Genomic DNA, 24,622 nt, shown 5'->3' on the forward strand with positions numbered 1-24,622 from the left:
TTAATGGTGCAACTATAAGTTAATAAATGAAACAAAAATTAATGGCATACAATCTTACCTAAGATACTCATTTAAGATTACTTTTTTAAAATGTTTATTTATTTTGAGAGAGACAGACAGACAGAAGGGGATGGGCAGAGAGAGAGAGAATCCCAAGCAGGCCCCTAGCTGCCAGTGCAGAGCCGGATGCAGGGCTTGAACTCACGAACCATGAGATCGTGACCTGAGCCAAAATCAGGAGTGGGACGCAAAACCAACTGAGCCACCCAGACACCCCAAGGATTACTCTGTAGAAGACAACTTATTGTATCATCTCAACCATAGAAAACAGAGCCTCAAAGAGACTGAGTGCTGCGGTGCCTGGGTGGATCATTCGGTTAGGGGTCCGACTTCAGCTCAGGTCATGATCTCGCAGTTTGTGAGTTCAAGCCCTGCATCGGGCTCTGTGCTGACAGCTCAGAGCCTGGAGCCTGCTTCGGATTCTGTGTCTCCCTCTCTCTCTCTGCCCCTTCCCCGCTTGTGCTCTCTCTCTCTCTCTCTCAAAAATAAATAAAAAAAAAAAAAGACTGTCACACCATGGTCCCAGGTGTCACTGGTAAGGAGGCAAGGCAGGAGAGGGCTCTGCTAACTGCAAAGCCTACACTCTCCAATTGGCCACATAGCCTCCTACATTGTTCTCCTTAACTAGAGTCTATAAGCATCATGCTTAATGGATGCACTGGAGGTAGAGCTGGTAATTTCTAGCAACTCTGAGGAAGGACATAAAGAGTTACTATAAGCTGGGTGACTTTAGGATCAAACTAAATTTAAATTGCATGCTATCACTTATTCTTCTATAACATGGAGAAAGTGTATTTCACAGGGCTGTTAGTCCTTATTAAAACCAGCTAGGCAAAAATGAAACCTCACTCCTTCACTCTGCCACCTGTCATCTTTCCCCCACACATACGTATCTATTTAGCCTAAATCTAAGGTGGTTTTATTTTTTACCCCCTCTTCCCTAAGGTGGTTTTAAAAGCCAGTCACTACTTTCTTGAACAAAGTGTTTAAAATCATGGGTTGCAATAAAAGATAATAAAACACAATAGAAAACATCGAGCACATGGAGTAAAGGTATTATATATATCCTAGACATTATAAAATAGATGTCAATATGAGAGAAGTTTTTTTAAAAAGAGACCAAACACTGTTGAAGGGTAAACGGCACTAAGGACGACAAGAGCAAGGGCTCTAATTCCAGGATACTGATGGACTCATTAATGGACTTGAGCCTTGGTCTCAGCCAGTGTGTGAAAGGAGCTCTTACAAAGAAGTAATTCTTGCCCGGGAGGTGTTTTTATACCAAAACTCTATACTGTTTTCCTCAAAAAAAAGTTTATTTTAGAGTGAGAACATGTCACTACGATTTTTAAATCCTTGTGCATTCAAGGTTTAAGTAGTCTTGGTACAGGATACAGTCAAATCATGATACACTTCAGTGATTTTATACTGAGTCACATACTTAATATAAAGGCACATTTTACTGAATAAAAAAATAAGTGTTAAATCTTGAGCTTTTAAATTAGAATTTCATAAAGTGCTTTTCATAAAGTCTCATATATTATAGTAATTAAGTGGATATAATTTCCTTTACAAAGGCACCTTGAAAAGTATTGGCACATGGCATTTCGTCTTGCTCCCTTTTTTTTTTTTGTAATTTGGAAGTTTCTTCACGTCTTCTCTTCCACTTCATTTAGGTTTTTCTTAACAATTCATCATCTGAATAGCCAGCCCTGTTATAGACTAAGGTGAACTTTAACTTGTCACTTTAAAGGTCAAGTTTTAGGCAGTTTTAGGAGTTCAGCAATTTCCCTGGTGTATAAACTGATTCTTAATGATTTAAAGAAAATTCTATTCAAGTGGCAAATTTAGAGCCAAAAGACTAATTCAGAGTCCGCGATTTGATTTAAACACATGTTTTATCTTCAGGGTTTTTTGCTCTTTTCTCAGTATCATCTGGAAATAAGTTGATAGCTGTCACAGGTATAACATTTGCTTTATCCAATTGAAGAATTCCTCTGAAATATAAAAATCAAAATTAAACATTTCCCCGTCTACAGTTTGGTAGTAAGAAAGGCCTACTTTAAGGTTATAATGAAATATATATCCTGGGGTTAAGTGCTTTTGCTTCATTTTACTTAGTTTATAATAGTAGGACAAGCTCTGAGTCCAAAGTTTGCTTTAACCAAACTGAGCGAACAGAAGGTGTAAGAGGAAGTTCCTTACTTACACTGTAAGTAGGGAAAGGACTGGGTAAGTACAGATCTCCAAGGCAGACAGAAGCCCAGATTTGCACAAGTTGGTCTAAAAGACCAGGCCCAAGCAGCTTTCTAACTGGTACTCACCACTGGGATGCAACCTTAGATAGATAGATAGATAGATAGATATTTATTTTTTACTGTTTATTTGTTTCTGAAGGAGAGACAGACAGAGTGTGAGTGGGGGAGGGGCAGAGAGAGAGGGAGACACAGAATCCGAAGCAGGCTCCAGGCTCCGAGGCGTCAGCACAGAGCCCAGCGCAGGGCTTGAACTCACAAACTGCAAGATCATGACCTGAGCCGAAGTCGGACGCTCAACTGACTGAGCCACCCAGGCGCCCTGCAACCTTAGATATTTAGACAGCATTTTCCCTTTTTTCCCCAAAGTACCTGACCAGGGAGGAGATCTCTGGATTGTATCCAAGACCTCTTTTGCAAGTTCAGTGTTATCCTAATTGAGATGGCAACTGAAGTTAGTTATTTATGGAACTCCTCAAGCTGATTCTAAAAGTTCACGAGGGAGAAACTGCAAGAATAGTTGTAACAATTTTTTTAAAAAGAACAATGGGGGGAAGAGACGGTTGCTGGTTTTATTTTTTTTTTATTTATTTATTTTTTAACATTTATTTATTCTTGAGACAGAGAGAGAGCATGAACGGGGGAGGGGCAGAGAGAGAGGGAGACACAGAATCGGAAGCAGGCTCCAGGCTCTGAGCCATCAGCCCAGAGCCTGACGCGGGGCTCGAACTCACAGACCGTGAGTTCGTGACCCGGGCTGAAGTCGGACGCTCAACCGACTGAGCCACCCAGGCGCCCCTGTTGCTGGTTTTATTAATGCAGTATAGGAATCAGAACTCTGCCGCTGGCACAGTGCTTGACAAAGCAGGAGAAATAAGGCTAATATGTGCAGGAATTTAGTTCATAATAAGGTAACATTCCGATTCAGTGGGCAAATTACAGCTGGAACAGTAGCCTCTCTGGAAAACAAAAAATCAGAATTCTGGCCTCATCTATACACAAGTGCTGGTAAAAAGAGTTTGAAGATGACACTTAAATAATTTTAAGAAGGGAAAAGGTCTACTTAAGAAAAATTTAAAACCCTTAAAAGCCACAAAGGACTTTGCTCTAACCCCAAACTTAAACTTTTTTCTTTTTCTTTTTTTTCTAAGGAGGCTTTACACCCAGGGCAGAGCCCGATCGGGCTTCAGCTCACGACCCCAAGATTAAGACCTGAGCTGAGATCAAGAATCAGACACTTAACTGACTGAGCCACCCAGGAGCCCCCAAATTTAAAATTCTTGTATGATACTAGAATTGAGAGCAAAATTGCAGTCTGGGATTAAAAAAAAAAAAAAATGGAAAAGATACTATGTGTGTATAACAAACAAAGGAGCTCCAATATACTAATGATTACAAAAGGCAACACAACTGAAAAATGGACAAAGGCTATGAACAGGCATGTCACAGGAGAAAGAGCCAGCCAGCTGTCACAGAGATGCTAGACTCGGCCAGACCTGGGCTCGCAAGGATGCTAGTAAGAAGAAAATGTGAATTAATTAAAATGAGATTATATTTTTGTCCCCAGTGGCAAAAACAAAACATTGCTGTCAAGTGTTGGCAAGATATTAAATACATACATTCTTTGACCCAGTAAATTCACTTTGAGGAATCTATTCTACATTCAATACACACGTGCAAAGAGATGTATGTACATTTAAGATGTACACTAGGGCGTTACTGGAAATAACATGAACTTGGAAGTTCCTGGAGGGTCTAGTGGAGGAATGGTTAAGTTATGGCATATCCACACTGTAAAACACTGTGCAGCCATAAGGAGAATCAAGAAGCATATCTAAGTGTGGACAGGAAAAGACCTTAAGCCCACGTTCCCAGATGCAAAGGGAATCCTGGGGCGGCACTGCAGGCTATTACAAAGTTTCACGATTTCATTTTGAGGGAGTTCACAGTTCCAACATTAGATTGTACTACACTGTCCTTTCAATGCTGTCAGATCTTTGCCCAGTTGGATTTTGGCAGTTATTATGATAAAAAACAAATACTGTACAAAAGCTAGTGTTGAACAGGAAATAGGGTGGCAGTGTCCAGTCTAAGAGTTTTGTGCAGCGTCCTATAGGCGCATACATCCCATTTGAAAATGTAAGTTAAGAATTACATACATGCACATGTGTGTATGTAAATTAAGAATTAAATAAAAATTTTTAGAGTTTTCTTCTGGCCTAGACAGGGGCACCGGGAAAAGTTACTGGCACACTAAGAGTGCTATGTAATAAGAAAGTTTAGGAACCTCTGTCTAGGAGAATAAACAATTATAATTACCTTAGCATATGTTTACATCAATACACAGAATTTGGATAAAAGATGCACAGTGATTCCCCCTAGTTACAAGAATTAAAGAACAGGGAAAAGCAGAGGTATTTTAACTGCTCTCTGTATTTCTGCATTGATGAAATCTTTTACTACTAGAAACTACCTTAGTACAACTGCCATTGATAAAAAGTCCACTTCAGGGGTGCCTGGGCGGCTCAGTCAGTTGAGTGTCTCCTTGGTTTTGGCTCAGGAAATGATCTCACATTGGTGAGTTCGAGCCCCATGTCAGGCTCTGTGATGACAGTGCAGAGTGTGCTTGGGATTCTCTCTCTCTCTCCAAATAAATAAACTTAAAAAAAAACCCAATATACTGCAAATCTGGTTTTTAATTTACATTTTGTCTTTCCCACAGAGAAGCCCATAACAAAACATTCGGTAAAAGAACAATAAAAAAAAACCCTGCAACACAGTTTTCTATGCAGGTTTGCGTAATAAAATTCAAAAAAAGTCCTGAGGTTCCTGGCAGTCAAAGGAAATAGAAAGAAACTACTAAGTTCCAGAATTTTCAGTTTTAGAAAGAAATGGGAAATGTGAATTCTTCAGGGGAAACCAAACGAAAAGGTGGGAGGGGTACTAATATTTCTTTACTCTGCAGGCACTTTGCTTGCAATACGGCCTTTTAGCAACCCTCTTAAGGGAGGCATTAGTTCAATGTTACACATAAAGAAATGGTAGCTTTGAAGACCTTAACGACAAGCAAGTGGAGAAGTGAATGTTTAAATTGGGTCTTTTTTTCTGTAAATCCTATGGGCTTTCCAACATAGTACAATATAATTTAAGCCAAAAATTGTGGTCATCTCTAGTCTACTGAGATTGACTTCCACTAAGACGACTAAAATGACTCTTTAACTTATTTTTCTTTCTTTCTTTTTTTTATTTAAGTAAACTCTCCCCCCCAACGTGGGGCTCCAACTCACCTCAAAATCAAGAGTTGCATGCTCCAACCGACTGAGCCAGCCAGGAGACCCTGACTGTTTAACTTGTAAAACTGCTAACAACAAATTCACTTTTAAATTTATAAAATAATTTCTTAAGGTTAAAAAAATCAAGCTGTACAGAAAGGGAAGAAGTGAAAGTCAGTCTCTCTGCCCCTGCTCTCATTCCCACTCACTAGAGATCACTTTGTCATCCCAGAAATGTTCTATGCACTTATATACATATAAACATAATACTTCTGTTTTACCCAAATGAAATCATACTGTTACGCAATGTTTTTCCCCACCTAATAGATTTTGGACTTTTCGCATCTCAGCTGCACAGAATCCCATTGTGCGTGTAAACCAGTAGTTAGTTTAGCCCCCGCAGGTAAACGGTTCGGAGCTTTCCTCTTCTGCTTTCTGTTGCAAGCAGTGCCGCACCAAATACCTTGCTAGTCTTCTAAAATCCACATCGTTTTAGATTGATACTTTGAGGTAGAAAGCACATAGTGAGGCCCGCATTTCATTTGTTCACCGAACACTGCATTTCCCATTAGGATACAGGTTTCCTTTCTCTCCCAGACTAAGTCCTTAGGGAGTAGCTGTCTTATTCACGTCTGAATCCCCAAGACCAGTGTCTTGTTCACAACAGATATCCAATAAGCGTCTTAATTTTGCTACAGTTGGAAGACGAGCTAAAAAAAGCCGACATTATTTTCCCTCCCACCTGTCTTATAGCCATCCATATATTTATATTTTCTACTTTAAAAAACAGTAAGTAATACAACTTGCTTTTTAATTAGTAAAAATACTAATGTTGTTTCAAAATAAGAAATACTTACTTGTATTCACAAACTGGGAAAAGCACCTTTAAGATGGTTATTACCACAGCTGCTCCTAGAATTCCAACCACCATGACGTTCAGAAACATAAAAAACACTGGAAAAACACTGCTCCAGAATCTACACAGATCTTTTCTGAACTTCTCCATCCACTGACACATCACCTAAAAAAGAAGTTTTGATTAGATAAGCCAAGTATCATCTGATCTCTATGAAACTTTAAAAATTATGTTCCAGTTTAGGGTGATGATAAAATTCTGTATTTTGATTGTGATGCTGGTTATATGGACATCTACTTTTATCAAAACTTATTTAACTGTATGTTTTTTTTTTTTTTAAATTTTTTTTTTTTTCAACGTTTATTTATTTTTGGGACAGAGAGAGACAGAGCATGAATGGGGGAGGGGCAGAGAGAGAGGGAGACACAGAATCGGAAACAGGCTCCAGGCTCCGAGCCATCAGCCCAGAGCCTGACGCGGGGCTCGAACTCACGGACCGCGAGATCGTGACCTGGCTGAAGTCGGACGCCTAACCGACTGCGCCACCCAGGCGCCCCTTTTCTTAATTTTTTTTAACATTTATTCATTTTTGAGACAGAGAGAGACAGAGCATGAATGGGGGAGGGTCAGAGAGAGGGAGACACAGAATCTGAAACAGGCTCCAGGCTCTGAGCTGTCAGCGCAGAGCCCGACGCGGGGCTCGAACTCACGGACCGTGAGATCATGACCTGAGCCAAAGTCAGCCGCTTAACCGACTGAGCCACCCAGGCGCCCCTAACTGTATGTTTTAAATGGGTGCATTTTATTTTAAAAAGTATCTTGGTAAAGTTGTTTACAGTTTTAAAAATTATGTTCTAGTAATATGGCACAGGAATGTTATTTTATTATTCTTTACAATTGTTTATACTATTGTATATAAATTCAGTGTAAGTAATTGCTAAATGGTAAGAGGTTTGGTTAGTCTATGCAAAACAGACCAGAGGCAAAGATGTGTTCCTAATACTTGGAGAACAAGAGCAGGAAGAAAGACAAACATGTCAGTAGTCTTTGGCCCACGTGGGGAGTTCACCGTGCACAAAAACACAGTGACTCTGCTTAGAGTCAGAGTCGACACCAACGTGTGCGTGGATGGTGCGGGCTGCCTCGCTCTGAGGAAGGCAGGTACACAGGGTCAGGGTGCTGGCATGCGGGCAGCAAAAAGTGACCTGACTTTCCCAGCAACCCCAAATAAGCAACCTCAACCTTCAGCGGAAACTTCAAAGAAGTCTCTGGAATCCTTTGAGACTAACAACAGACCTTGCTCACTTAAGTAGAAATTATTTTGACTAAGACACCTAGTTCACACATCTGGAGAAGTCCAGATACTCGGTCTGAACCGTGCGTACATTCCCAGGCAGTTGTATAATGTCATCGGTAATACAGGAATACTTAATAGGTACAAATACACACTTGTGTTTGTACCCAGTTTATCTAATCTTGGTTAACAACTGCATGGTTCTACAGATTAAAGGAGGTGCCCCATTGTACAGATACAGCGGGGTTAGAGAAACCAGGAACTTGTCCAAGATCACACAACTCGTCAGCAGCAGAACCAAGATTCAGACCTATGCCACCTGATTCCTGGAGGACACTCTGAACCAAGTGTGCTCGGTCACCGTTCAAGATCCTGAGGGCACCACGCGTGTGCGTGCGTACGTGCGCGTGAGGTGGCAGTCACAGAATAAATGAGAATATGGGAATGACTCTGGATGTGAAAACTCCCCCCCAAAGTGAAATCCAATGACTTCATAATCATGTAACTATATTGTTAAATGAAACTTAAAACAGGAATACCAAAAAATAAAATAACCATAAGCCCCTTATTAACAATGTTTCATACTTCCAATCCTCATGGTTTCCACCTCCTTTGCAAGGCTGTTTTCTTCCAAAAATGCTTGTAATATAAAGAGAACCCCAAATACCTACCTTATACGTAGACGGAGGCTCTGCCCTGAGAGGAGTTTCAGGTAACTTGCCCGGTAAAGCATCTTCATCTACGGTGGTTTCCACATTCCTGATAAGATACTGGCTGGTGGTCTGCAATGAACTAACACTTTCTACTGAGGAGGAAGAGCCAAGTTACCAAAACGCTAGGTGCATGCTGGTGTCTCTCCTACTAGTTCTAACATTACTATTTCAAAAATATGTAGGACACTAAGAGTATGTATTTTGCCTTGGGAGAAAAAAAAAATGACACTTGAATGTTCTGATTTAAATGCTGGACAGGAGCCATAAACTAAAACAGTTATAAGGAGCTATGCTAGTTACGATTCTATTATGCAGAAGGTCAAATCTCCAAAAAGTTCCATGTTTCAATGGGAAGAATGAATACTTCTTTCTCTAAATGAACCTAAACAGTATTCTTTTTTTAAAAAATGTTTATTTATTTTGAGAGAGTGAGAGTGAGCGCACAAGTGGAAGAGGGACAGAGAGAGAGAGAGAGGGAAAGAGAATCCCAAGCAGGCTCCATGCTGTCAATGCAGAGGTCAACATGGTGTTCGAACTCACAAACTGTGAGATCATGACCTGAGCCAAAACCAAGAGTCGGATGCTTAACCAACTGAGCCACCCAGGTGCCCCATAACCAATTTTCTTATTGTGTATTTTGTGATGACTGCCCAGAGTAGGAGTAGATAATTACCACAAAGTGTCGCTAAGCAGTCATCACTGATCACTTTTTTTTTTCATCACTTTCTATTAAGACCCAAGATAGATTCCAACGTTCTTAAAGGGACATAAAACATTTCTGAAAGAAGCCTCCTTCCAAACATATTAACTACAATTCAAAAGCTACCCACTAAAAAATTAATTTCCTTAATGCTTTAAGTAACAGTCTTTTAAAGTACCTTTTTTGGAGAGGTTAGGAAGGGTAAATAAAATGTCACTGTCTCGGGAAAGAGAATACAGCATGCTTTCCTCCAAAGGTAGCGTATAGCTTGAATGTCTGAGTATTCCCTGGTTCTTAACTAAAATATCAATTTCAGTAACATCCTTTTGTTGAGCCTATGAAAGAAAACATAAACAGTTACTCTTCATTTTAAATAATGGCACAACCCCGTAAGCATCTAAAGCTAACTTTTCCTCCTTGATCTCTTTAACTAAAAAGCTTACCCTGTTCACAATCCCTCTGTATTCCCCTCACTTTCAGGCATTTAATTAGCAGCTTTAATCTGAGCGAGCACTCAGAATTACAACCTTGCTCCCCATTGTGTTTCATTTACTTAGACTTAGCCAGAGGAAAAGGCAGCAGAGCCATGAACCAAATTCAATCTTTTCATTTACTTTTCTGTTTACTAATGTTTATAATATCTTAAAGTGACATAAATATGTACAAATATGTTCAGTTTGTTAAAAAAAATTAATACTTCAGATGCTGAACAAATGCTAAACCAAGTAAAAGAAACTTCTAAACGATTTGCTACAGGCAACATTAGGGTACTATTCTTCCTTCTCAAGTCAGATATAAGTAATAAAATAATGGAACACAGGTATAATACCTAGCACAAATCTTTACAATTTAATTCCCAATTAAGAATCGGACTGTCTTACTTGTTTTCCATCGATCTCTACTACCTCTTCTTGAATGACAATTAGTTGCAAACTGGAACCAGACGTCATAGGCCACTCATGAACTAAAATCCTTACACTGACAATTCCAAAATATTCTTTTTCCTCCAAATTTTCCAGATTTTCATTCTTCACTATATAAAAAAAAGTAGTCACAGCTTTGAACAAAAATGCCACCAAACCTGTTACTGAATTTGATTATTTTGATGACATTTACGGGGAACAGGACAGTTGGATAACCGTTTCTTTGCCTTTCTTCATCTCCGACTTCACTGATGTTATGGAATTTATGAAAACAAAGACAACTTGGCAAATCCTCACCATGTTTACAGTCATTGGAAAAGGGAAAAGTGCTTGGTGGTCTTTAGACCACTACACTAGCAACATCACTCCTATTCTTTTACAGAGTTTGTCAAGGAGGAATGAATAAGACGTAACTACTTACAAAGCAGGTCAGAAGACACAGCCAATCCCATGTTTTAGTAAGGGAAGTATATCCATTCATCCATTCACTCATTCACAAAACCCAGGGATATAAGGGGCCTAAAGCAGTAAAGACACTGAGTTTTTTTCTCAATTCTTTCTCCAGTAAGTGACCTGTTGCTACCGGAAAGGGCAGGAATTGGGAGGAGGATGGGAAAGCCCTGTAATTACTCTCCACCCGTGGACGATGGGGTAGGATTAGCTACTGGCTATACTCCCCTCTAGCTAAGAGCCCCCCAGCCCACACCAGTGGAGGGGTGGTGTGACCACTGCAGCTGGTCTACAGAACCAGCAGATATCCTATTAAGGCAGAAAACACTACAGAAAATGATAAATCCATATAAATCTATGAAACTAGTGCAAAAGGAGCACTGAGTTGTTCAACTGTCGGTCCCTCAAATGTTACTGTATGAGGACTGTTAGACAAAAAAGGAACCAAGATGGATATTCTACATGCAAACCCAGCTGTTTAAATTGATTCAGTGCCTGTACAGGGCTATTCCCTTTATCTGGAATGTTCTCTACTATTCCCTCTCTCCTCATCCGTTTTTAATAAACTCCTACTTAGGTAGTTCTAGCTACTATATCCCTACATTGCTGAGTTCGTGCCTGTTTTTTTCTTTTTACTTTTTTTAATGTTTATTTTTGAGAGAAAGAGTGCATGTACATGTGTGCACCTGCGGGGCGAGGGGCATAGAGAGAGGGAGACTGAGAATCCAAAGCAGGCTCTGCACCATCAGCACTGAGCCCGATGCGAGGCTCAGACTCACAAACCATGAGATCATGACCTGAGCCAAAGTCAGACGCTCAACCAACTGAGCCCCCCAAGTGCCCCTCATGCCTTTTTTTTCTTTTTTTTTTAAAGCACTAACTTTCTTGCAGTGTAGCTCTTAGCTTATCAGCCTGTCTCCTTGACTAGGCAACGTTCCTTGACAGAATGCATTAAGTTTATTGTTCTATGGCTTTTGTTCAGTAGTGATTCCATCCAGAGTTATAAATACATAATTTAAAATAAATATGCCATCATAAGTTATCAATACTGTTCAGACACCTGGTCAAGTGGTTCTAAATCCTAACTCTGCATCAGAATCAACTAGAAAACAGTACAGACGCCAGAGCCTCTCCCCAATCTCAACACATCAAAATCTCTGGAAGGCACAGACTAACATTTCTAACTTTTTAAATAGCTACAGACATTTCCATTGAGAACCAAGTGACCTAACCTTTTAGTTCAGCCCAAGTGTTCACAAAACTGGTCCTCCTAGACTTTGCTGTTTCTGTGAATAAACTCACCCTTCTCCAAACCAGCAAAGACAAAAGTTACCAGGTTACATTTGATTTCTTCACCCTCATTCCCTGCGTCCAGTTAGTTGCTTCTTTCAGGCCATTCCGGGTCCAGATTCTCTTATATTTGTCCTTTCCATCCCTCCCTCCCTACCCAACCAATATGTAGTTCATGAACTACTTACTGTTATAATAGTTACTGAACTACTTGCTTCTTTAATCTCTCCCCCCTTAAACCATTCACACAACGGTGCCAGATTAATCTGCTATAACAGAGTTTTGATTACGCAGCCTCCTTGCTCAAATGCCTTCAGTGGCAACCTGTGACTTTTTTGGTAGTTCTCTGAATGTCCTTCTTCAGGCTCCTTATGGGGGCACTCGCTGCTCCCCCTCTCTCTGGTCTGCCTATCCTCCCTCGTATCCTCTAAGGCTCCTAACTGTAAAACTTCCCCGCTCTTGTGGTCCGTCTCAGTGTTTTCCCTGTTTGCCCATCGGTCTTGCTCACAAAACAGTAGGCTCCCTGTCAGCGTATCTGTACATCCAAAGGCTGGCGCTCTAGGGCACAAGAGATTCAATGGATGAGAAAATGCGGTCTTATAAATACATCAGAGTGGTGATTCTTCAGTCCCCAGTCTGGTAACTCTGCTGCAGGATAAAATTAAATTAAAAACAACAAAAGCCCTTGATATTCTGACTTTCCCTACCGTGGTAGGCAGCTTCCAAAAACGGCTCTTACTGACCCTTGACCCTGATAATTCACGTCCTTGTGTAATTCCCTCTTGCTAAGTGTGGGCTGGACCTAGTGACCTGTTTCTAACAGACAGAACACAGTAAAAGTGATGGAATGGCACATCTATGGTTGGATTATAAAGGCTGGGACTTCTTTCTTGCTAGTACTCTCTTGCTGACAGTCTCCCTTGTCCTCTCACCGATAAAGCCAGCCGCCATGTTGCGAGATGCCCTACAGAGGTCCACGTGTCAAGGGAATGAGGGAGCCCTCCAGCCAACCTCTTGTGAGGAACTGAGGCCTCAGTGTGACAATTCACAAGAACTAAGTCCTGTCAACACCCGGGAGGAGCTAGCAAGCAGATCTTCCCCAGTGGAACCCTGAGAGGACTGCGTCTTTAGGACAAAGCCAGAGGTCCCAGCTAAGCCAGGCTCGGATTCCTGACTTACAGGAACCATGAGATGATACTGTCACTAGCTACTAAGTTGAGGATTAAATTGTTACACAGCGATAACCAATACACCTACCAAAGAAGAATTATTTTTAAAATTTAAGGAAAGAAGACTTTTGGTTGAGGCTGTATTTAATGTTTTGAAGATTCTTACAACTGATAAGATGGGCATTTACTGCAGCTATCAACAAAACTCAGTGCAATGACTGGATGACCAGGAAGGTGGCTACAACACAGACAGCAGCCAGGTCACACTCCATAGCAAATTCAGTAACGGATATAACATCAACAGAATGATTATATAAGCCAGCGATAGCACTTCTTTTCCTAGCTATGAGGAATTAGCTTGTTGTTCACCAACTTTCTCACTGAGAGCTACTAGAAAAGATGTAACAACAACCACAAAAAAGAACACAAGGGGCACCTGGGTGGCTCAGTCAACCGAGTGAGCGTCTGACTTTGGCTCAGATCATGACCTCATGATTCATGAGTTGGAGCCCCACATCGGGCTCACTGCTGTCAGCGTGGAGCACGCTTCGGGTCCTCTGTCCCCACCCTCCCTCCGCCTCTCCCCAACTCATGTGTGCGCACTCTCTCTCTCAAAAATAAAGAAACGTTAAAAAATAAAATAAAATAAACGCATACATCTACACTCAAAACCCAAATCTGTCCAGAGGCACCAGAGAGCTTTTAAAAAGACGGCCAGCACCCCCACAAGGCATTTGCTGATTGCCCAGCTGAACAGGTAGAGAAGCTGGAAAGCTCAGTAGAAAGCAATGACAGAGAAGTAAAGAGGCAGACGTCGGCAGTCTCACATAGAGGGGCATAAAATAAAGACTGTGGCTACAAAGGTATCCAGGACTTGTGACAAGATCTTAGAGAGAAGGGAGGCCCAGAAGTAAGCCAACATTCTGTGCAGTTTTCCCCACTGAAGCGTTTGCTGATTAGTAAGTCAGGCTTGGTTGAGAAACTGAGCACATACCTAAGACACTGAGAAGTTAAGCAGAACTTCTGACAGGCTCCTGACAGTAGGGAGTTTGGGACCCACAAAAGAAGGGCCCTCAGAAACACCCCAAGTTCTCACTTGGGACCTATGATGAGCTACATGTGAGGAGTAACAGTTAATGAGGAATAGACTAAGCCTTGCAAAGATGGGAATCCAGCCTTCAAACAGTCTAATCCTCGATTTAAAAATTAAGGTCCTCTGCCTCTTATTATCATGACTGCCAGGGGTTAAAGTAAATCCTCTTTGGAGTAAAATAATATTATCCAGAGCCTTTATAGCTTTTCCTACACAGTATCAAAAACAACAACACATATCGGAGAAGCAGCAAGAGGAAAAAAACTGGTATCTAGAGGGCTCAGTCAGTGAAGCATCCCACTCTCGATTTCAGCGCCAGTCATGGTCTCACAGTTTGTGAGATGGAGTCCTGTATTGCACGCAGCCCACTTGGGAGGATTCTCTGTCTCCCTCTCTCTCTGCCCTCCCCTGCTGGCGCACTCTCTCTCAAAATAAATAAATAAACCTTTAAAAGAAAAAGAGCGGGGGGGGGGGGCGGGGAATAAACAGATCCAGAGGGGCTCAAGAAGTTAGACTGAGCAGATGTGAACTTCAAAGTTACTGAAAGTAGGGGTGCCTGGCTGGCTCAGTCGGTAGAGCATGCAACACCTGATCCCGGGGTTGTGTTAGAGCCCCACACTGGGCGTAAGAGACTACTTAAAAAAAAATAATAAAGAAATAAAGTTACTGAAAGTAATAGGTTCAAGAAAAGCTATGGTAAAATGGAGAATTTCACCAGACCAGTCTAAGCTATTACAATAAAAATTAAAATTAAAATTAAAAAAAAGAGGTGGCCCCATATCCGGGGCCCACGTGGGAGATGCAGAAGAAGGAAGGAAGGAAGGATGGAAGGAAGGAAGAAGGTAGAAAGGAAGGAAGGAAATAAATGGAAATCCTAGAGGTAAAGTTTAGTAAACAAAATTAATTACACAGAGCTGACGAATTTGTGTGCGAGGAGGATGAAAAGAAAAAAACGAGAGAGAAAAAAAGTGTAAAATATATATGGAACCTTGTGAAAGTTTCACACATATGTGTAAATAAGAAGCAAGAAGAGAATAAAAAAGAGGATGCAGAAGTAGCACTCGTTGAAAAGATAACGGCCAAAAAATTTTCCCAAACTGACAAAAGATATCAAGTCACAGATTAAAGGTCTGCACACCTGGGCACATCACGGTAAGACTACTGAAAACCAAAGGCTCAGAAAAAAATACCAAGGACAACGACAGAAAAGACCCATATTATCCACAACAGAGCAATGAGCCGGACACGGACTCAACAGAAACTACAGAAGTAAGAAGACCATGAAATCAGTCTTTAAAACACTAACTTATGAAGAACTAACCTATATTTCCATATCCAGTAAAAAGATCCTCTTAAAATGAAGGCAAAGTAAAGATGTTTTCAAACAATAGCTCACATCATTCACTGCTAACAACTCTGTGTTAAGGGGATTTCCTAATCCCCTCCTGAGGGGAATTTTTTAGGCAAGAGGAAAGTGACCTCAGAGAGGAACACAGATAAGGAATGAAGAGCGATGGAAAAGGTAACCATTAAGGTAAAAATAAATGAGTACTGGACTCCACAAAATAATAAGAACAGTTATGCTGCATAATTATGGGTGTGCTGTATAATATTAGGGCTTAAGAACACAAAGAGTTGGAGCTCCTGGGTGGCTCAGTCAGTTGAGCATCTGACACTTGATTTTGGCTCAGGCCATGATCCCACGGTCACAGGATCAAGCCCCCGTGTCGGGCTCTTTGCTCAGCCTGGAGCCTGTTTAAGATTCTCTCTTTCTCTCCCTCTGCCCCTCTTCCCCACTTCTCTAAAATTAAAAAAAAAAAGAAAAGAAAAAAAAAGAAAAGAACACAAAGAGTTAAAATGTATGACAATAACAACACAAAATCAATCAGAAAGGGAATAAATGGAGTTTATGTGTGCTAAGGTTCTTGTATTGTTTGGGAAGTGATAAAAATACTAGTTAGTTGATTTCAAGGGTAACCATTAAAAGAATAGTAAAATAACATAAAAACCAATAAGAAAGAGGGAAATGATGAAACAAAAAATAAATAACCTGGAAGAGGACATAAGGAGAAGAAAAAGGAACAAAAAACAGGTAGGACACAAATAGGAAACAAGTAATTAAGATGAAAGATTTAAATCCAAATATATTCGTTATTACATTAATGTAAATAAAATCCCAATTAAAAGACAAATTGACAGACTGATTTAAAAAAAAAAACAATATATGCTGCTTATAAGAGATTCACCTTAATTACAAGGACCCAGAAAGACTGAAAGAAAATGGAAAGATACCACACAACAATCCACCTCCCTCCTACCCACCAGGCCAAAAAGCAATTGTTGTTAAAATAATAGAGGTACTGCTGATTTTAAAGCAAAAATGTCACTAGAGATAAAGAACATATTATAATGATAAAAAAGTCAATCTAAAGAAAGACATAACAGTTCTAAATCTGTATGAATTTAGTAATACTGTGCCAAAATATAGAAAAGCAATAATTAACAAAGCTGAGACAACAAAGCTACATAGTGGAGATTTAACATACCATTCTCAGTAAATGACAGAACAAGCGAACAAACAAAAAACTCAGCAATTCCACAACAGATTGAACAATATGAATAGCCAAATTTTACCTGACATATATAGATCACATCCAAGTAATTATGTACTGTACTTCCTTTTTTTTTTTTAATGTTGTAACGTTTATTTATTTTTGAGAGAGACAGAAAAGCGTGTGTGCAAGCAGGAGAGGTGCAGAGAGGGGGGACAGAGGATGTGAAGTGGGCTCCTGCAGTGAGCCTGACGGAGAGTTCAAACTCATGAACCATGAGATCACGACTGAGTCGAAGCTGGACGCTTAACCGACTGAGCCACCCCAGGTGCCCCGATGTACTTTCTTTTAAAGGACACATGGACATCACCATTTACTAACACTGACCATCTGCCGAGCCACAAAGCAAGTCTCTAATTTCAAAGGGTTAAAATTATACACAGCAGAGGGGTGCCTGGGTGGCTTAGTTGACTGAGGCTCTTGATTTTGGCTCAGATCATGATCTCAGGATTTGTGAGATCGACCCCACATTGGGCTCCATGCTGAGTGTGGAGCCTGCTTGGAGTTCTCGCTCTTCCTCTCCTTCTGCGCTGCTCGCACATACACACACACTCTCTTTCTCTCTCTAAAAATAAATAAATAAACATTAAAAAAAATTATACACAGTATGCCTCTAATGATAGAGGTGGAAACAGTAAAAACAAAAGTTCCAAAATGTTTGGAAATTAAGTACTATAACTTCTAAATGGACCACAGGACAAGGGGATATCACAACAAATAATTTGAAAACACTACGAATTGCACAAAGTACATGATAAATCAAGTGCAGAATACAATTGTTTAGAGAAAAATTTACTGCTCTAAATGCATATATTAAAACAGGTAGTAATGCTATCCATATTTCTCATATTCTTTATTTCCTTCAAACACTATGGTACAATGTGACATATTTGCTTGTCTTTGAACAACTCAAGATTTCAAAAGGTTAAAAAGAAAAATGTTATCTGGACTTAAGGGCAGAAGAAACAGAAAAGGAAAGCATCAGACCAACAACATTATTTTTCTCTTTACTTTTTATATCTGTGATAAGCACTCCTCCAAGATTTTGCCTCTTACTTGTAAATCTCCACTTATGAATTTCCTGCACATCCTTACATGGATATCAACCTACCAGAAATGCAGCTCCAATCAATGCCCACCTCACGAAAAAGAAATGTGAATATGCCAAGAATAACCAATATAAAGTAGGATTTGAATTTTAAACACATTAGTATTACTATATACTCCAATAATGACATATATTATTAATTTAAAATGGAAATACGTCAAAGAACTGTGTTTCACAAATCTAATATTACTAAAAGCAGAGCAATTATGGAAATAATTTAGTAGTACTCACCTATCCAAGTCTGACAGCTTATTCGGGTTACACCACTATTGACAGGCAAGTCATTTACATATACCTGTCCACTCTCGTAGGTTATGTTAAGAATAACCTTAAAATAAAGCAGCATATACATTAATTCCAATTGTTTATAAATGATGACAAAATCTTCATGTAAAAAATACATGATCTAACTGAACTAGATGTGTAGGCAAAAATAACATAGGCTGCCTAATACTTAGCTAAGTGACATATTAAAATCATAATCAAAAGGAGACAAACCTGTTCTGTAGATACAGCCCCATCATCTTTCAGGGTAGTTACATTAATTCTGAGGCTGTCCTGCAAAATATATATATATAAATTGGATAGGTGAAATTGCACTTCACAGAATGGGAATAACTCAGTTCTTTTTCTTTTCCCTTCAATTACATTTATTGTATGATCACTTATAACATCGACATTTTGTAAAACCCAGCATTTTTCACAGGACTTTTTGTGCCCTTATTCACAATTCCAACTTTTCATAATCTGTATTTATTCCACTTAACTATGAAATATATCACATTTAACAGCCTATAACATGCAAATGTAAAGTTTAAAAGATTAACACTCATATCCCTACCACCTAGGTTAAAAACTAGAATACTGTCCACACCTTAGAAGTCACCCCCTTTCTACCACGTTCCCTTATCCTCAGAAGGAATCCCTGGCTTGTCTTCCATATTAATCTCTCTCTCTCTCTCTCTTTTTTTTTTTTTTAGAGAGAGAATGAGAGGGAGAGTGAGCTCACGAGAGGTGGGGGAGGAGGGCAGAGGGGGACAGAGAATCTCCGCGCTGAACATGGTGCCTGACATAGGGCTCCATGACCTGAGCAGAAATCAAGAGTACTACTGAGCCACCCAGGTGCCTCTTTTGCTTTTCTTTATAGTTTTACTGTCTCTCTCTCTCTAAACAACATATTGTTTAGTTTCACCTGTTTCTGAGCTTTATGTAAGTGGAACAATTTTATATGTATTCTTCTGGAACTTCTCTTATTTACAACTGTTGATGCATGCAGCTGTGGACATTTATTTACAGTACTGCATAAAAAGCCCATCAAATGATTACCAATTTACTTATTTGTTCTACTATCAATGGACATTTGAATTGTTTCCAACTTTTTTATTTGCATAAACAAAACTGCTCTAACTCTTCTTAAATGTGTCCCCTAGTGCTCATGGACAAGTATGTACTGTGCAAAATCAGTTTTAGTACCTCTCAAGGCATGCTCAAAAGCAGTTATTCAAGTATTTGCTTCTTTACTTTCATTTTTTTAATATTTTAATTTTTTATGTTTTTACTTATTTCTGAGAGAGACAGAGTGCAAGCGGGGGAGGGGCAGAGAGAGAGGGAAACACAGAATCCAAAGCAGGCTCCAGGCCCCAAGCTGTCAGCACAGAGCCCAACATGGGGCTCGAACTCACGAACTGTGACATCATGACCTGAGTCTAAGACGCTTAACTGACTGAGCCACCCAAGTGCCCCAAGTTTATTTATTTTTTAAAGTTTATTTGTTTTGAGAGAGAGAGAGACAGAGAGAGAGAGAGAGAGAGCGCGCGCGAGCAGAGAGAGAGGGAGAGAGAATCCCAAGCAGGCTCTGCATCATCAGTGCAGAGCCTGATACGGGGCTTGAACTCACTAACTGCAAGATCACGACCTGAGCCGAAATCGAAAGTCAGATGCTCAACTGACTGAGCCACCCAGGTGCCCCAAATATTTAAGTTTATTAACGACATGCTTTCTATAGAGAAGAAAGCAGTATTTTAAGAAATATTCACCAATACTCAAAGGAATTGCAAGTTGTCATTTGTAAAACAAATCCTTCCCCTAATTTTTTTCACAGATAGATGCTGTTATTCTAGAATAAAAAATATTTTTCATGGGGTATTCTTAACTTTGAAAATTGTTCATAAACAAAATAATATACAAGTGAATCTCTTGGCACTGTGACTGCTTCCAATACTTTATATATCTCCAACAAATGAGAGAATAAAACTGAAATGACTGTATGAGGTTGAGGTGATTCGACTCAAAGAACAGGGTTCTAACATGTAAAGCCTATACCGTACATTTAGGCTCACTCTGGTATACCTGCCAACTTATATTGGGGCATATGAAACTTCAGAACGAGCCTGGCTTTCTCCTGGCCCACCCTTATCTAGAACTAAGCATGAGCTAGAACCAATACATTCATCTTTAGAACAAACCAACACTCAGTAAGTCATCAAACTGGTGGTATATTTTTTGGCGTCCTAATTCCAGCCAAGAATTCTTTTCAAAATAGAGGATCCGTTGATTATGGACTATTGTTTCTTCTAACAGCCCAGAGAAAACCCTCCAATGATGGTATTCTAAGAAACCTTTTTATAGCTTCTGCCTTTCAGCAGTGAACATACACTGTATTACTAGTAATTTACTGCACTTACATATATCACCTGCCTAGCAAAATCTGGGGTTTGTAAAAGACAACTAACAGATACTATCATGCTGTATGTTGCAGAGAACCAAAGTCAATTAAGCTTTTTGGTCTTCCTGAATGATCTCATTTCAGAAGAGATTCTAATCCCTTACTACCTCCTGGGCCCAAGTTTAGAGATAGGTCATATTTCTTGCTCTTCCTGAGAGCCTCTAACTGAACTGGAAGTTCAAGCTTGTGAATCAAGGTGGTGGATGCTTAAAAAGTGGGTGGCAGAACTGAAGTTTCTACCCACCCATTTTCAATTCTTCCTCTAATTCCTTCACTCACAACATGCCCAGCTGGTACACAATGGCATCCTAAGGACATCCTAAGGCTTAAAATAAATGAATTAATTCTGAGGGAAATACATGAAATAAATATTTACACATATAAGAAAATAAGTGCAGGGGCGCCTGGGTGGCTCAGGCAGTTGGGCGTCCAACTTTGGCTCAGCTCAGGTCATGATCTCACAGTTCATGAGTTTGAGCCCTGTGTCGGCTCTGACGCTAACAGCTTGGAGCCTGGAGCCTGCTTCGGATTCTGTCTTCCTCTCTCTCTGCCCCTTCCCCGCTCACACTTTCTCTGTCTCAAAAATAAACGTTAAAAAAAATTTTTTTTTTAAAAGTGTCCTCTGGATGCCTCTCTTTGGTGACTAAGTTATTTTAACATTAGAAGAACGTACTATAAAAATTTGTATTATTTTACAACCTGGGTAGCCTCAACTTCCAACAACTCACATGTAAACAAAACAGAACATGCTTATAATCCGGTAGATCTGAGCCACTGAAGGGCTATAGAGAGAATTTTCCTCACTTCAATCAGTTTTCTTACATTCAGATCAGGTTGGCTACAAAAATGAATAGATGAGCAGATATGTCATAAAGCAAATCGAGGGAGGCCTGGGTGGCTCAGTAGGTTAAGCACGGGACTCTTGATTTCAGCTCAGGTCATGATCTCACAGTTTGTGGGACTGAGACCCGCGACGGGCAGTGCCCTAACAGGGCAGATCCCGCTTGGGATTGTCTCCCTCTCTCTCTGCCTCTCCTCCGCACGCACATGCTCTTTCTCTTGCAAAATAAACAAACATTAAAAAAAATAATAAAGTAAGTATAGTGAAACATTAATAGCAGTCTAAGTTTGCACTATTCAATATGGTACCCACTAACCACATGTGGCTGTTTACATTTAAATTAACTAAAAGTTTTAAAACTCAGTTCCTCAATCATCCTGGTCAGCCACATTTCAAACGCTCATTAACAGTAGTCTTGTGACTACTGTAATGCAGAGAGCAGAGAAACGCCATCACTATACAGTGGTCTACGGGACTGCACTTATCTAACGTGGTGACCACTGTAAAATTCTTTCAAATGTTCTGTGCATTTGAAAATTTTCACAATGCAATGTTGAAGAAGTTAGATCAAGAGGCTTCAGCTTCCCATATAAACATTTCCAAGGAATGAGATTCTCCCTGTCGCTGCTCAGCATTCTTTCATCTGTGAAATTCTGAGTATAGATCTGGACTTTCCAAAAGTGGAAGGCGGGCATAAAAAGGAAGAACTGAAATGATGAATTCACTAAGCCCACAGTGCAGTGTACTTTCAGCTCGCAGTCAAAATGCATTTTTCTCGAACTATAGGGACTTAAATGTCTTTTGGGTTTACAAGTGATTATGATGAATCTTTAAAATTTGGAAAATAATGTATTACTGGCACTTTAGGAATCATTTCATTTGTACTTGGTCTCTTGGTGCTTGCCAATCACATTCACATTTTGACCAGCTGCAACTGTGGTCCACATACAATTTCAAATACAAGTGGTTCTTAGGGCTTGCATTGTTGTGGCTTCTTGAAAGGCCCCAGCAGAACTGAAACTGAGATATGCTCTTTATTTTTGTTCCCAGGGAGAGTAATGTCATTAAAAAAATTTTTTTAAAAAGTGACGTTTATGGTGTAAGTCACCCGTGGATGTGGAGTATTCAAGTCCCGACCAGTAAGAAAAGGCATACCTATATTCTTTCTTTTCATTTAGGGATAACTCGCATTTCAAAATCTTCAAACTTTTCCCAACCATACATGCAATCGATGAATGGCAAATACTGCTTTAATTCAGCAGGACTCCCCGGCAAAAACGGAAGAACCAGCCACCCTCTAGTACAAGGATGCCGCGGTTCTCCAACTTTTAGCTGGCCTCAGGTTCACCTGGAGGGCTTGCTGACTTAAACTGTTGGGCCTCACCCCCAGAGCATCGGATTAGTGCGTTTCCAGCAGTTTCCCAGGGGATGCTGGTGCGGCCGGTCCTGCCACGCTCAAAGATCCACTCCTCCTAACACCCACCAAAGGGACGACGTCAGGTTAAGAGTCGGGTCTTCAGCCCTTCTCCTCCCGCCCCGTCGAATCGGCGTAGGCGCACCCAGGGGCCCTGCCCGCCGGGGGAAGGCAGTCCTTCCCGCCGGGGCAGACAGGTGGCCTGGAATCGTTCCTGTTCCCTCACCGAGCCACTTCTACATTTCCCGTGCACATAAGGCAGAAACACCGCCTTGCACCAGTGCCCGCTCTACCCCAGGAAGGCGCCATTACAAAAGGCTGAGAGCACTTGTGATCGGGTACTTTCGATGGCAAAACCCCCTCAGGCTGGCAACAGTTGGGGCTGCTGTAGGAATCCCTAAGTTTCGCTGCACAAGGCTTAACCACACACTAAAGGGCCCTCTTCGCTCTCTCGCTTCCTCCCAGGCCGCCCCCATTTCCTTGGGGGCTTCTCCCCACTACTCTCTTGGGCGCCCGGACCCCCGCCCCTGGCCCGTCGGGCGGTGGTAAGAGGCATCGACGAGGACGCCGCAATCCCACGGCTCTGGCCCGCGCCTCGCCAGAGGGTCCGGGCGGAGGAGCGGCCGAGTCGCGCCCGCCCTGCCCTACCTTCGGGGCTCGGGGCGGCAGGGGCAGCTCATGGGTAACGGTCATCAGCCACCCGGCGGCCGGCAGCGCCGCGAGCAGGAGCAGCCGGAGGGCAAACGGCGCGGGCGGAGAGCCCTCCATCTTGGACAGGCCAGCTGCGGTGGACAGCCGGGAGCTGAGGGCCGAGCCAGCCCGAAGGGCGGGGACGGGGCAAGGCTATTGGGGGGCGGGACTCTGAGAGGCGGGGCGGGAGCGAGCCGGTCCGTGGAAGGAACCCGCGGCACCGGTGGGCGGGGACTCTGGAAAAAACGGGCTGCGCACGCGCACCGCCACGAAACGTCGAGGGGCGGAGTCAAGCGGGGGAAGGTCCGATTTCGTCATTAGAGTGGAGGTGTGGGTTGGAGGGAGCTACTAATCCAAACGGAGTGAAAAGATATTCGATGCTATTATTTTAAAATTAGTATATTCTAGCAAGACTAGTATATATGGGTATGCTCATAACTATAGCTGTGTGTATGTGTTTACATATATAAAATAAAAATAATGGTAATATAGGTGAAGACTGTTCTACATTATAAACAGAGTATGTCACGTTTAGAGGGGAAATTTTATTAAATCGGTAGTTCTCACCCTTGGCTGCACATGGGAATTGCCCGGAAAGTTTTAAAAATTACTGACTCTGGGGTCTTCCGGGGCACCCGAGTTTCTGATTTCATTAGTCAGGGCTGCTGCTCAGGCATTGGTAGTTAGGTTCCCCAAGTGATTTATTGTGACAGGGTTGAGGATCAACCACACATCAAATGTTCAACATTCGGCGTATCACTTTAGACCGCATGGGAACAACATTCTCAGCAGGAAACCAGTCTACCTGGGCTCTGGGGGCCTTTCTAGTCAGTTTCTTAATCTATAAAATAAAGATGATGTCTTCCCCCTTTCGTATTCTTAAAAAATATTTTATGAAACTCTCCAAAACAGAGAGTGCCAAGAAGGTCGGCATTTCAGATTAATAGGTTTGAATATTGAGAAGAACTTGGAGATATTACCATTCAAGGCAGAATAAGAAACATTTAGCCTTTTTTTTTTTTTTTAAGTAAAACGTTTGACTTGGAAAGAACCCAAGCCTCTTTCTCTCTTAGCCCTTCTTTTATCAAACCCTCTCCACATGCCTGCTTTTCTAGCTGGGGTAAATTTTAAAATCTTTGTGGTATACTACAAAATCA

The 24,622-nt window shown here is 41.1% G+C and overlaps 1 protein-coding gene across 3 annotated transcripts; it reads right to left on the reverse strand.

Annotated features, from left to right (window-relative positions):
* Nucleotides 1-1,357: 1,357 nt before the first annotated feature.
* Nucleotides 1,358-23,584, reverse strand: GINM1 (glycosylated integral membrane protein 1). 3 transcript variants are annotated; one of them, XM_047102354.1, is made up of 8 exons: nt 23,424-23,582; nt 18,294-18,353; nt 18,027-18,123; nt 10,032-10,183; nt 9,329-9,485; nt 8,409-8,539; nt 6,445-6,608; nt 1,358-2,057 (listed from the first exon to the last, which is right to left on the reverse strand). In XM_047102354.1, exons 1-8 carry the CDS (start codon nt 23,541-23,543, stop codon nt 1,946-1,948), a joined length of 993 nt encoding a protein of 330 aa, XP_046958310.1. In that variant the 5' UTR covers nt 23,544-23,582; the 3' UTR covers nt 1,358-1,945. The 3 variants fall into 3 exon arrangements, with proteins under 3 accessions (XP_046958310.1, XP_046958308.1, XP_046958311.1); XM_047102352.1 differs by having other exon boundaries at nt 8,409-8,542; XM_047102355.1 differs by lacking the exon at nt 1,358-2,057 and adding an exon at nt 3,064-3,274 and having other exon boundaries at nt 8,409-8,542; nt 23,424-23,584.
* Between the last annotated feature and the right edge of the window lie 1,038 nt (nt 23,585-24,622).

This window comes from Lynx rufus, unplaced genomic scaffold, assembly GCF_022079265.1.
Source record: "Lynx rufus isolate CCGP_SWC_20201006 ecotype Redwood Valley unplaced genomic scaffold, mLynRuf1.p SCAF_6, whole genome shotgun sequence".
Classification (NCBI taxonomy): Eukaryota; Metazoa; Chordata; class Mammalia; order Carnivora; family Felidae; genus Lynx; species Lynx rufus.

What these genes read in the sequence shown, in the direction of transcription:
- GINM1 (XM_047102352.1), bottom strand. Translation starts at nt 23,543, where the DNA reads ATGGAGGGCTCTCCGCCCGCGCCGTTTGCCCTCCGGCTGCTCCTGCTC. An exon ending in GGGCTGTATCTACAGAACAG is followed by an intron (nt 18,124 to 18,293) that starts GTTTGTCTCCTT and finishes CTTTATTTTAAG; the next exon opens with GTTATTCTTAACATAACCTA. An exon ending in TCCTAACCTCTCCAAAAAAG is followed by an intron (nt 8,543 to 9,328) that starts GTACTTTAAAAG and finishes CTTCCTCCTCAG; the next exon opens with TAGAAAGTGTTAGTTCATTG.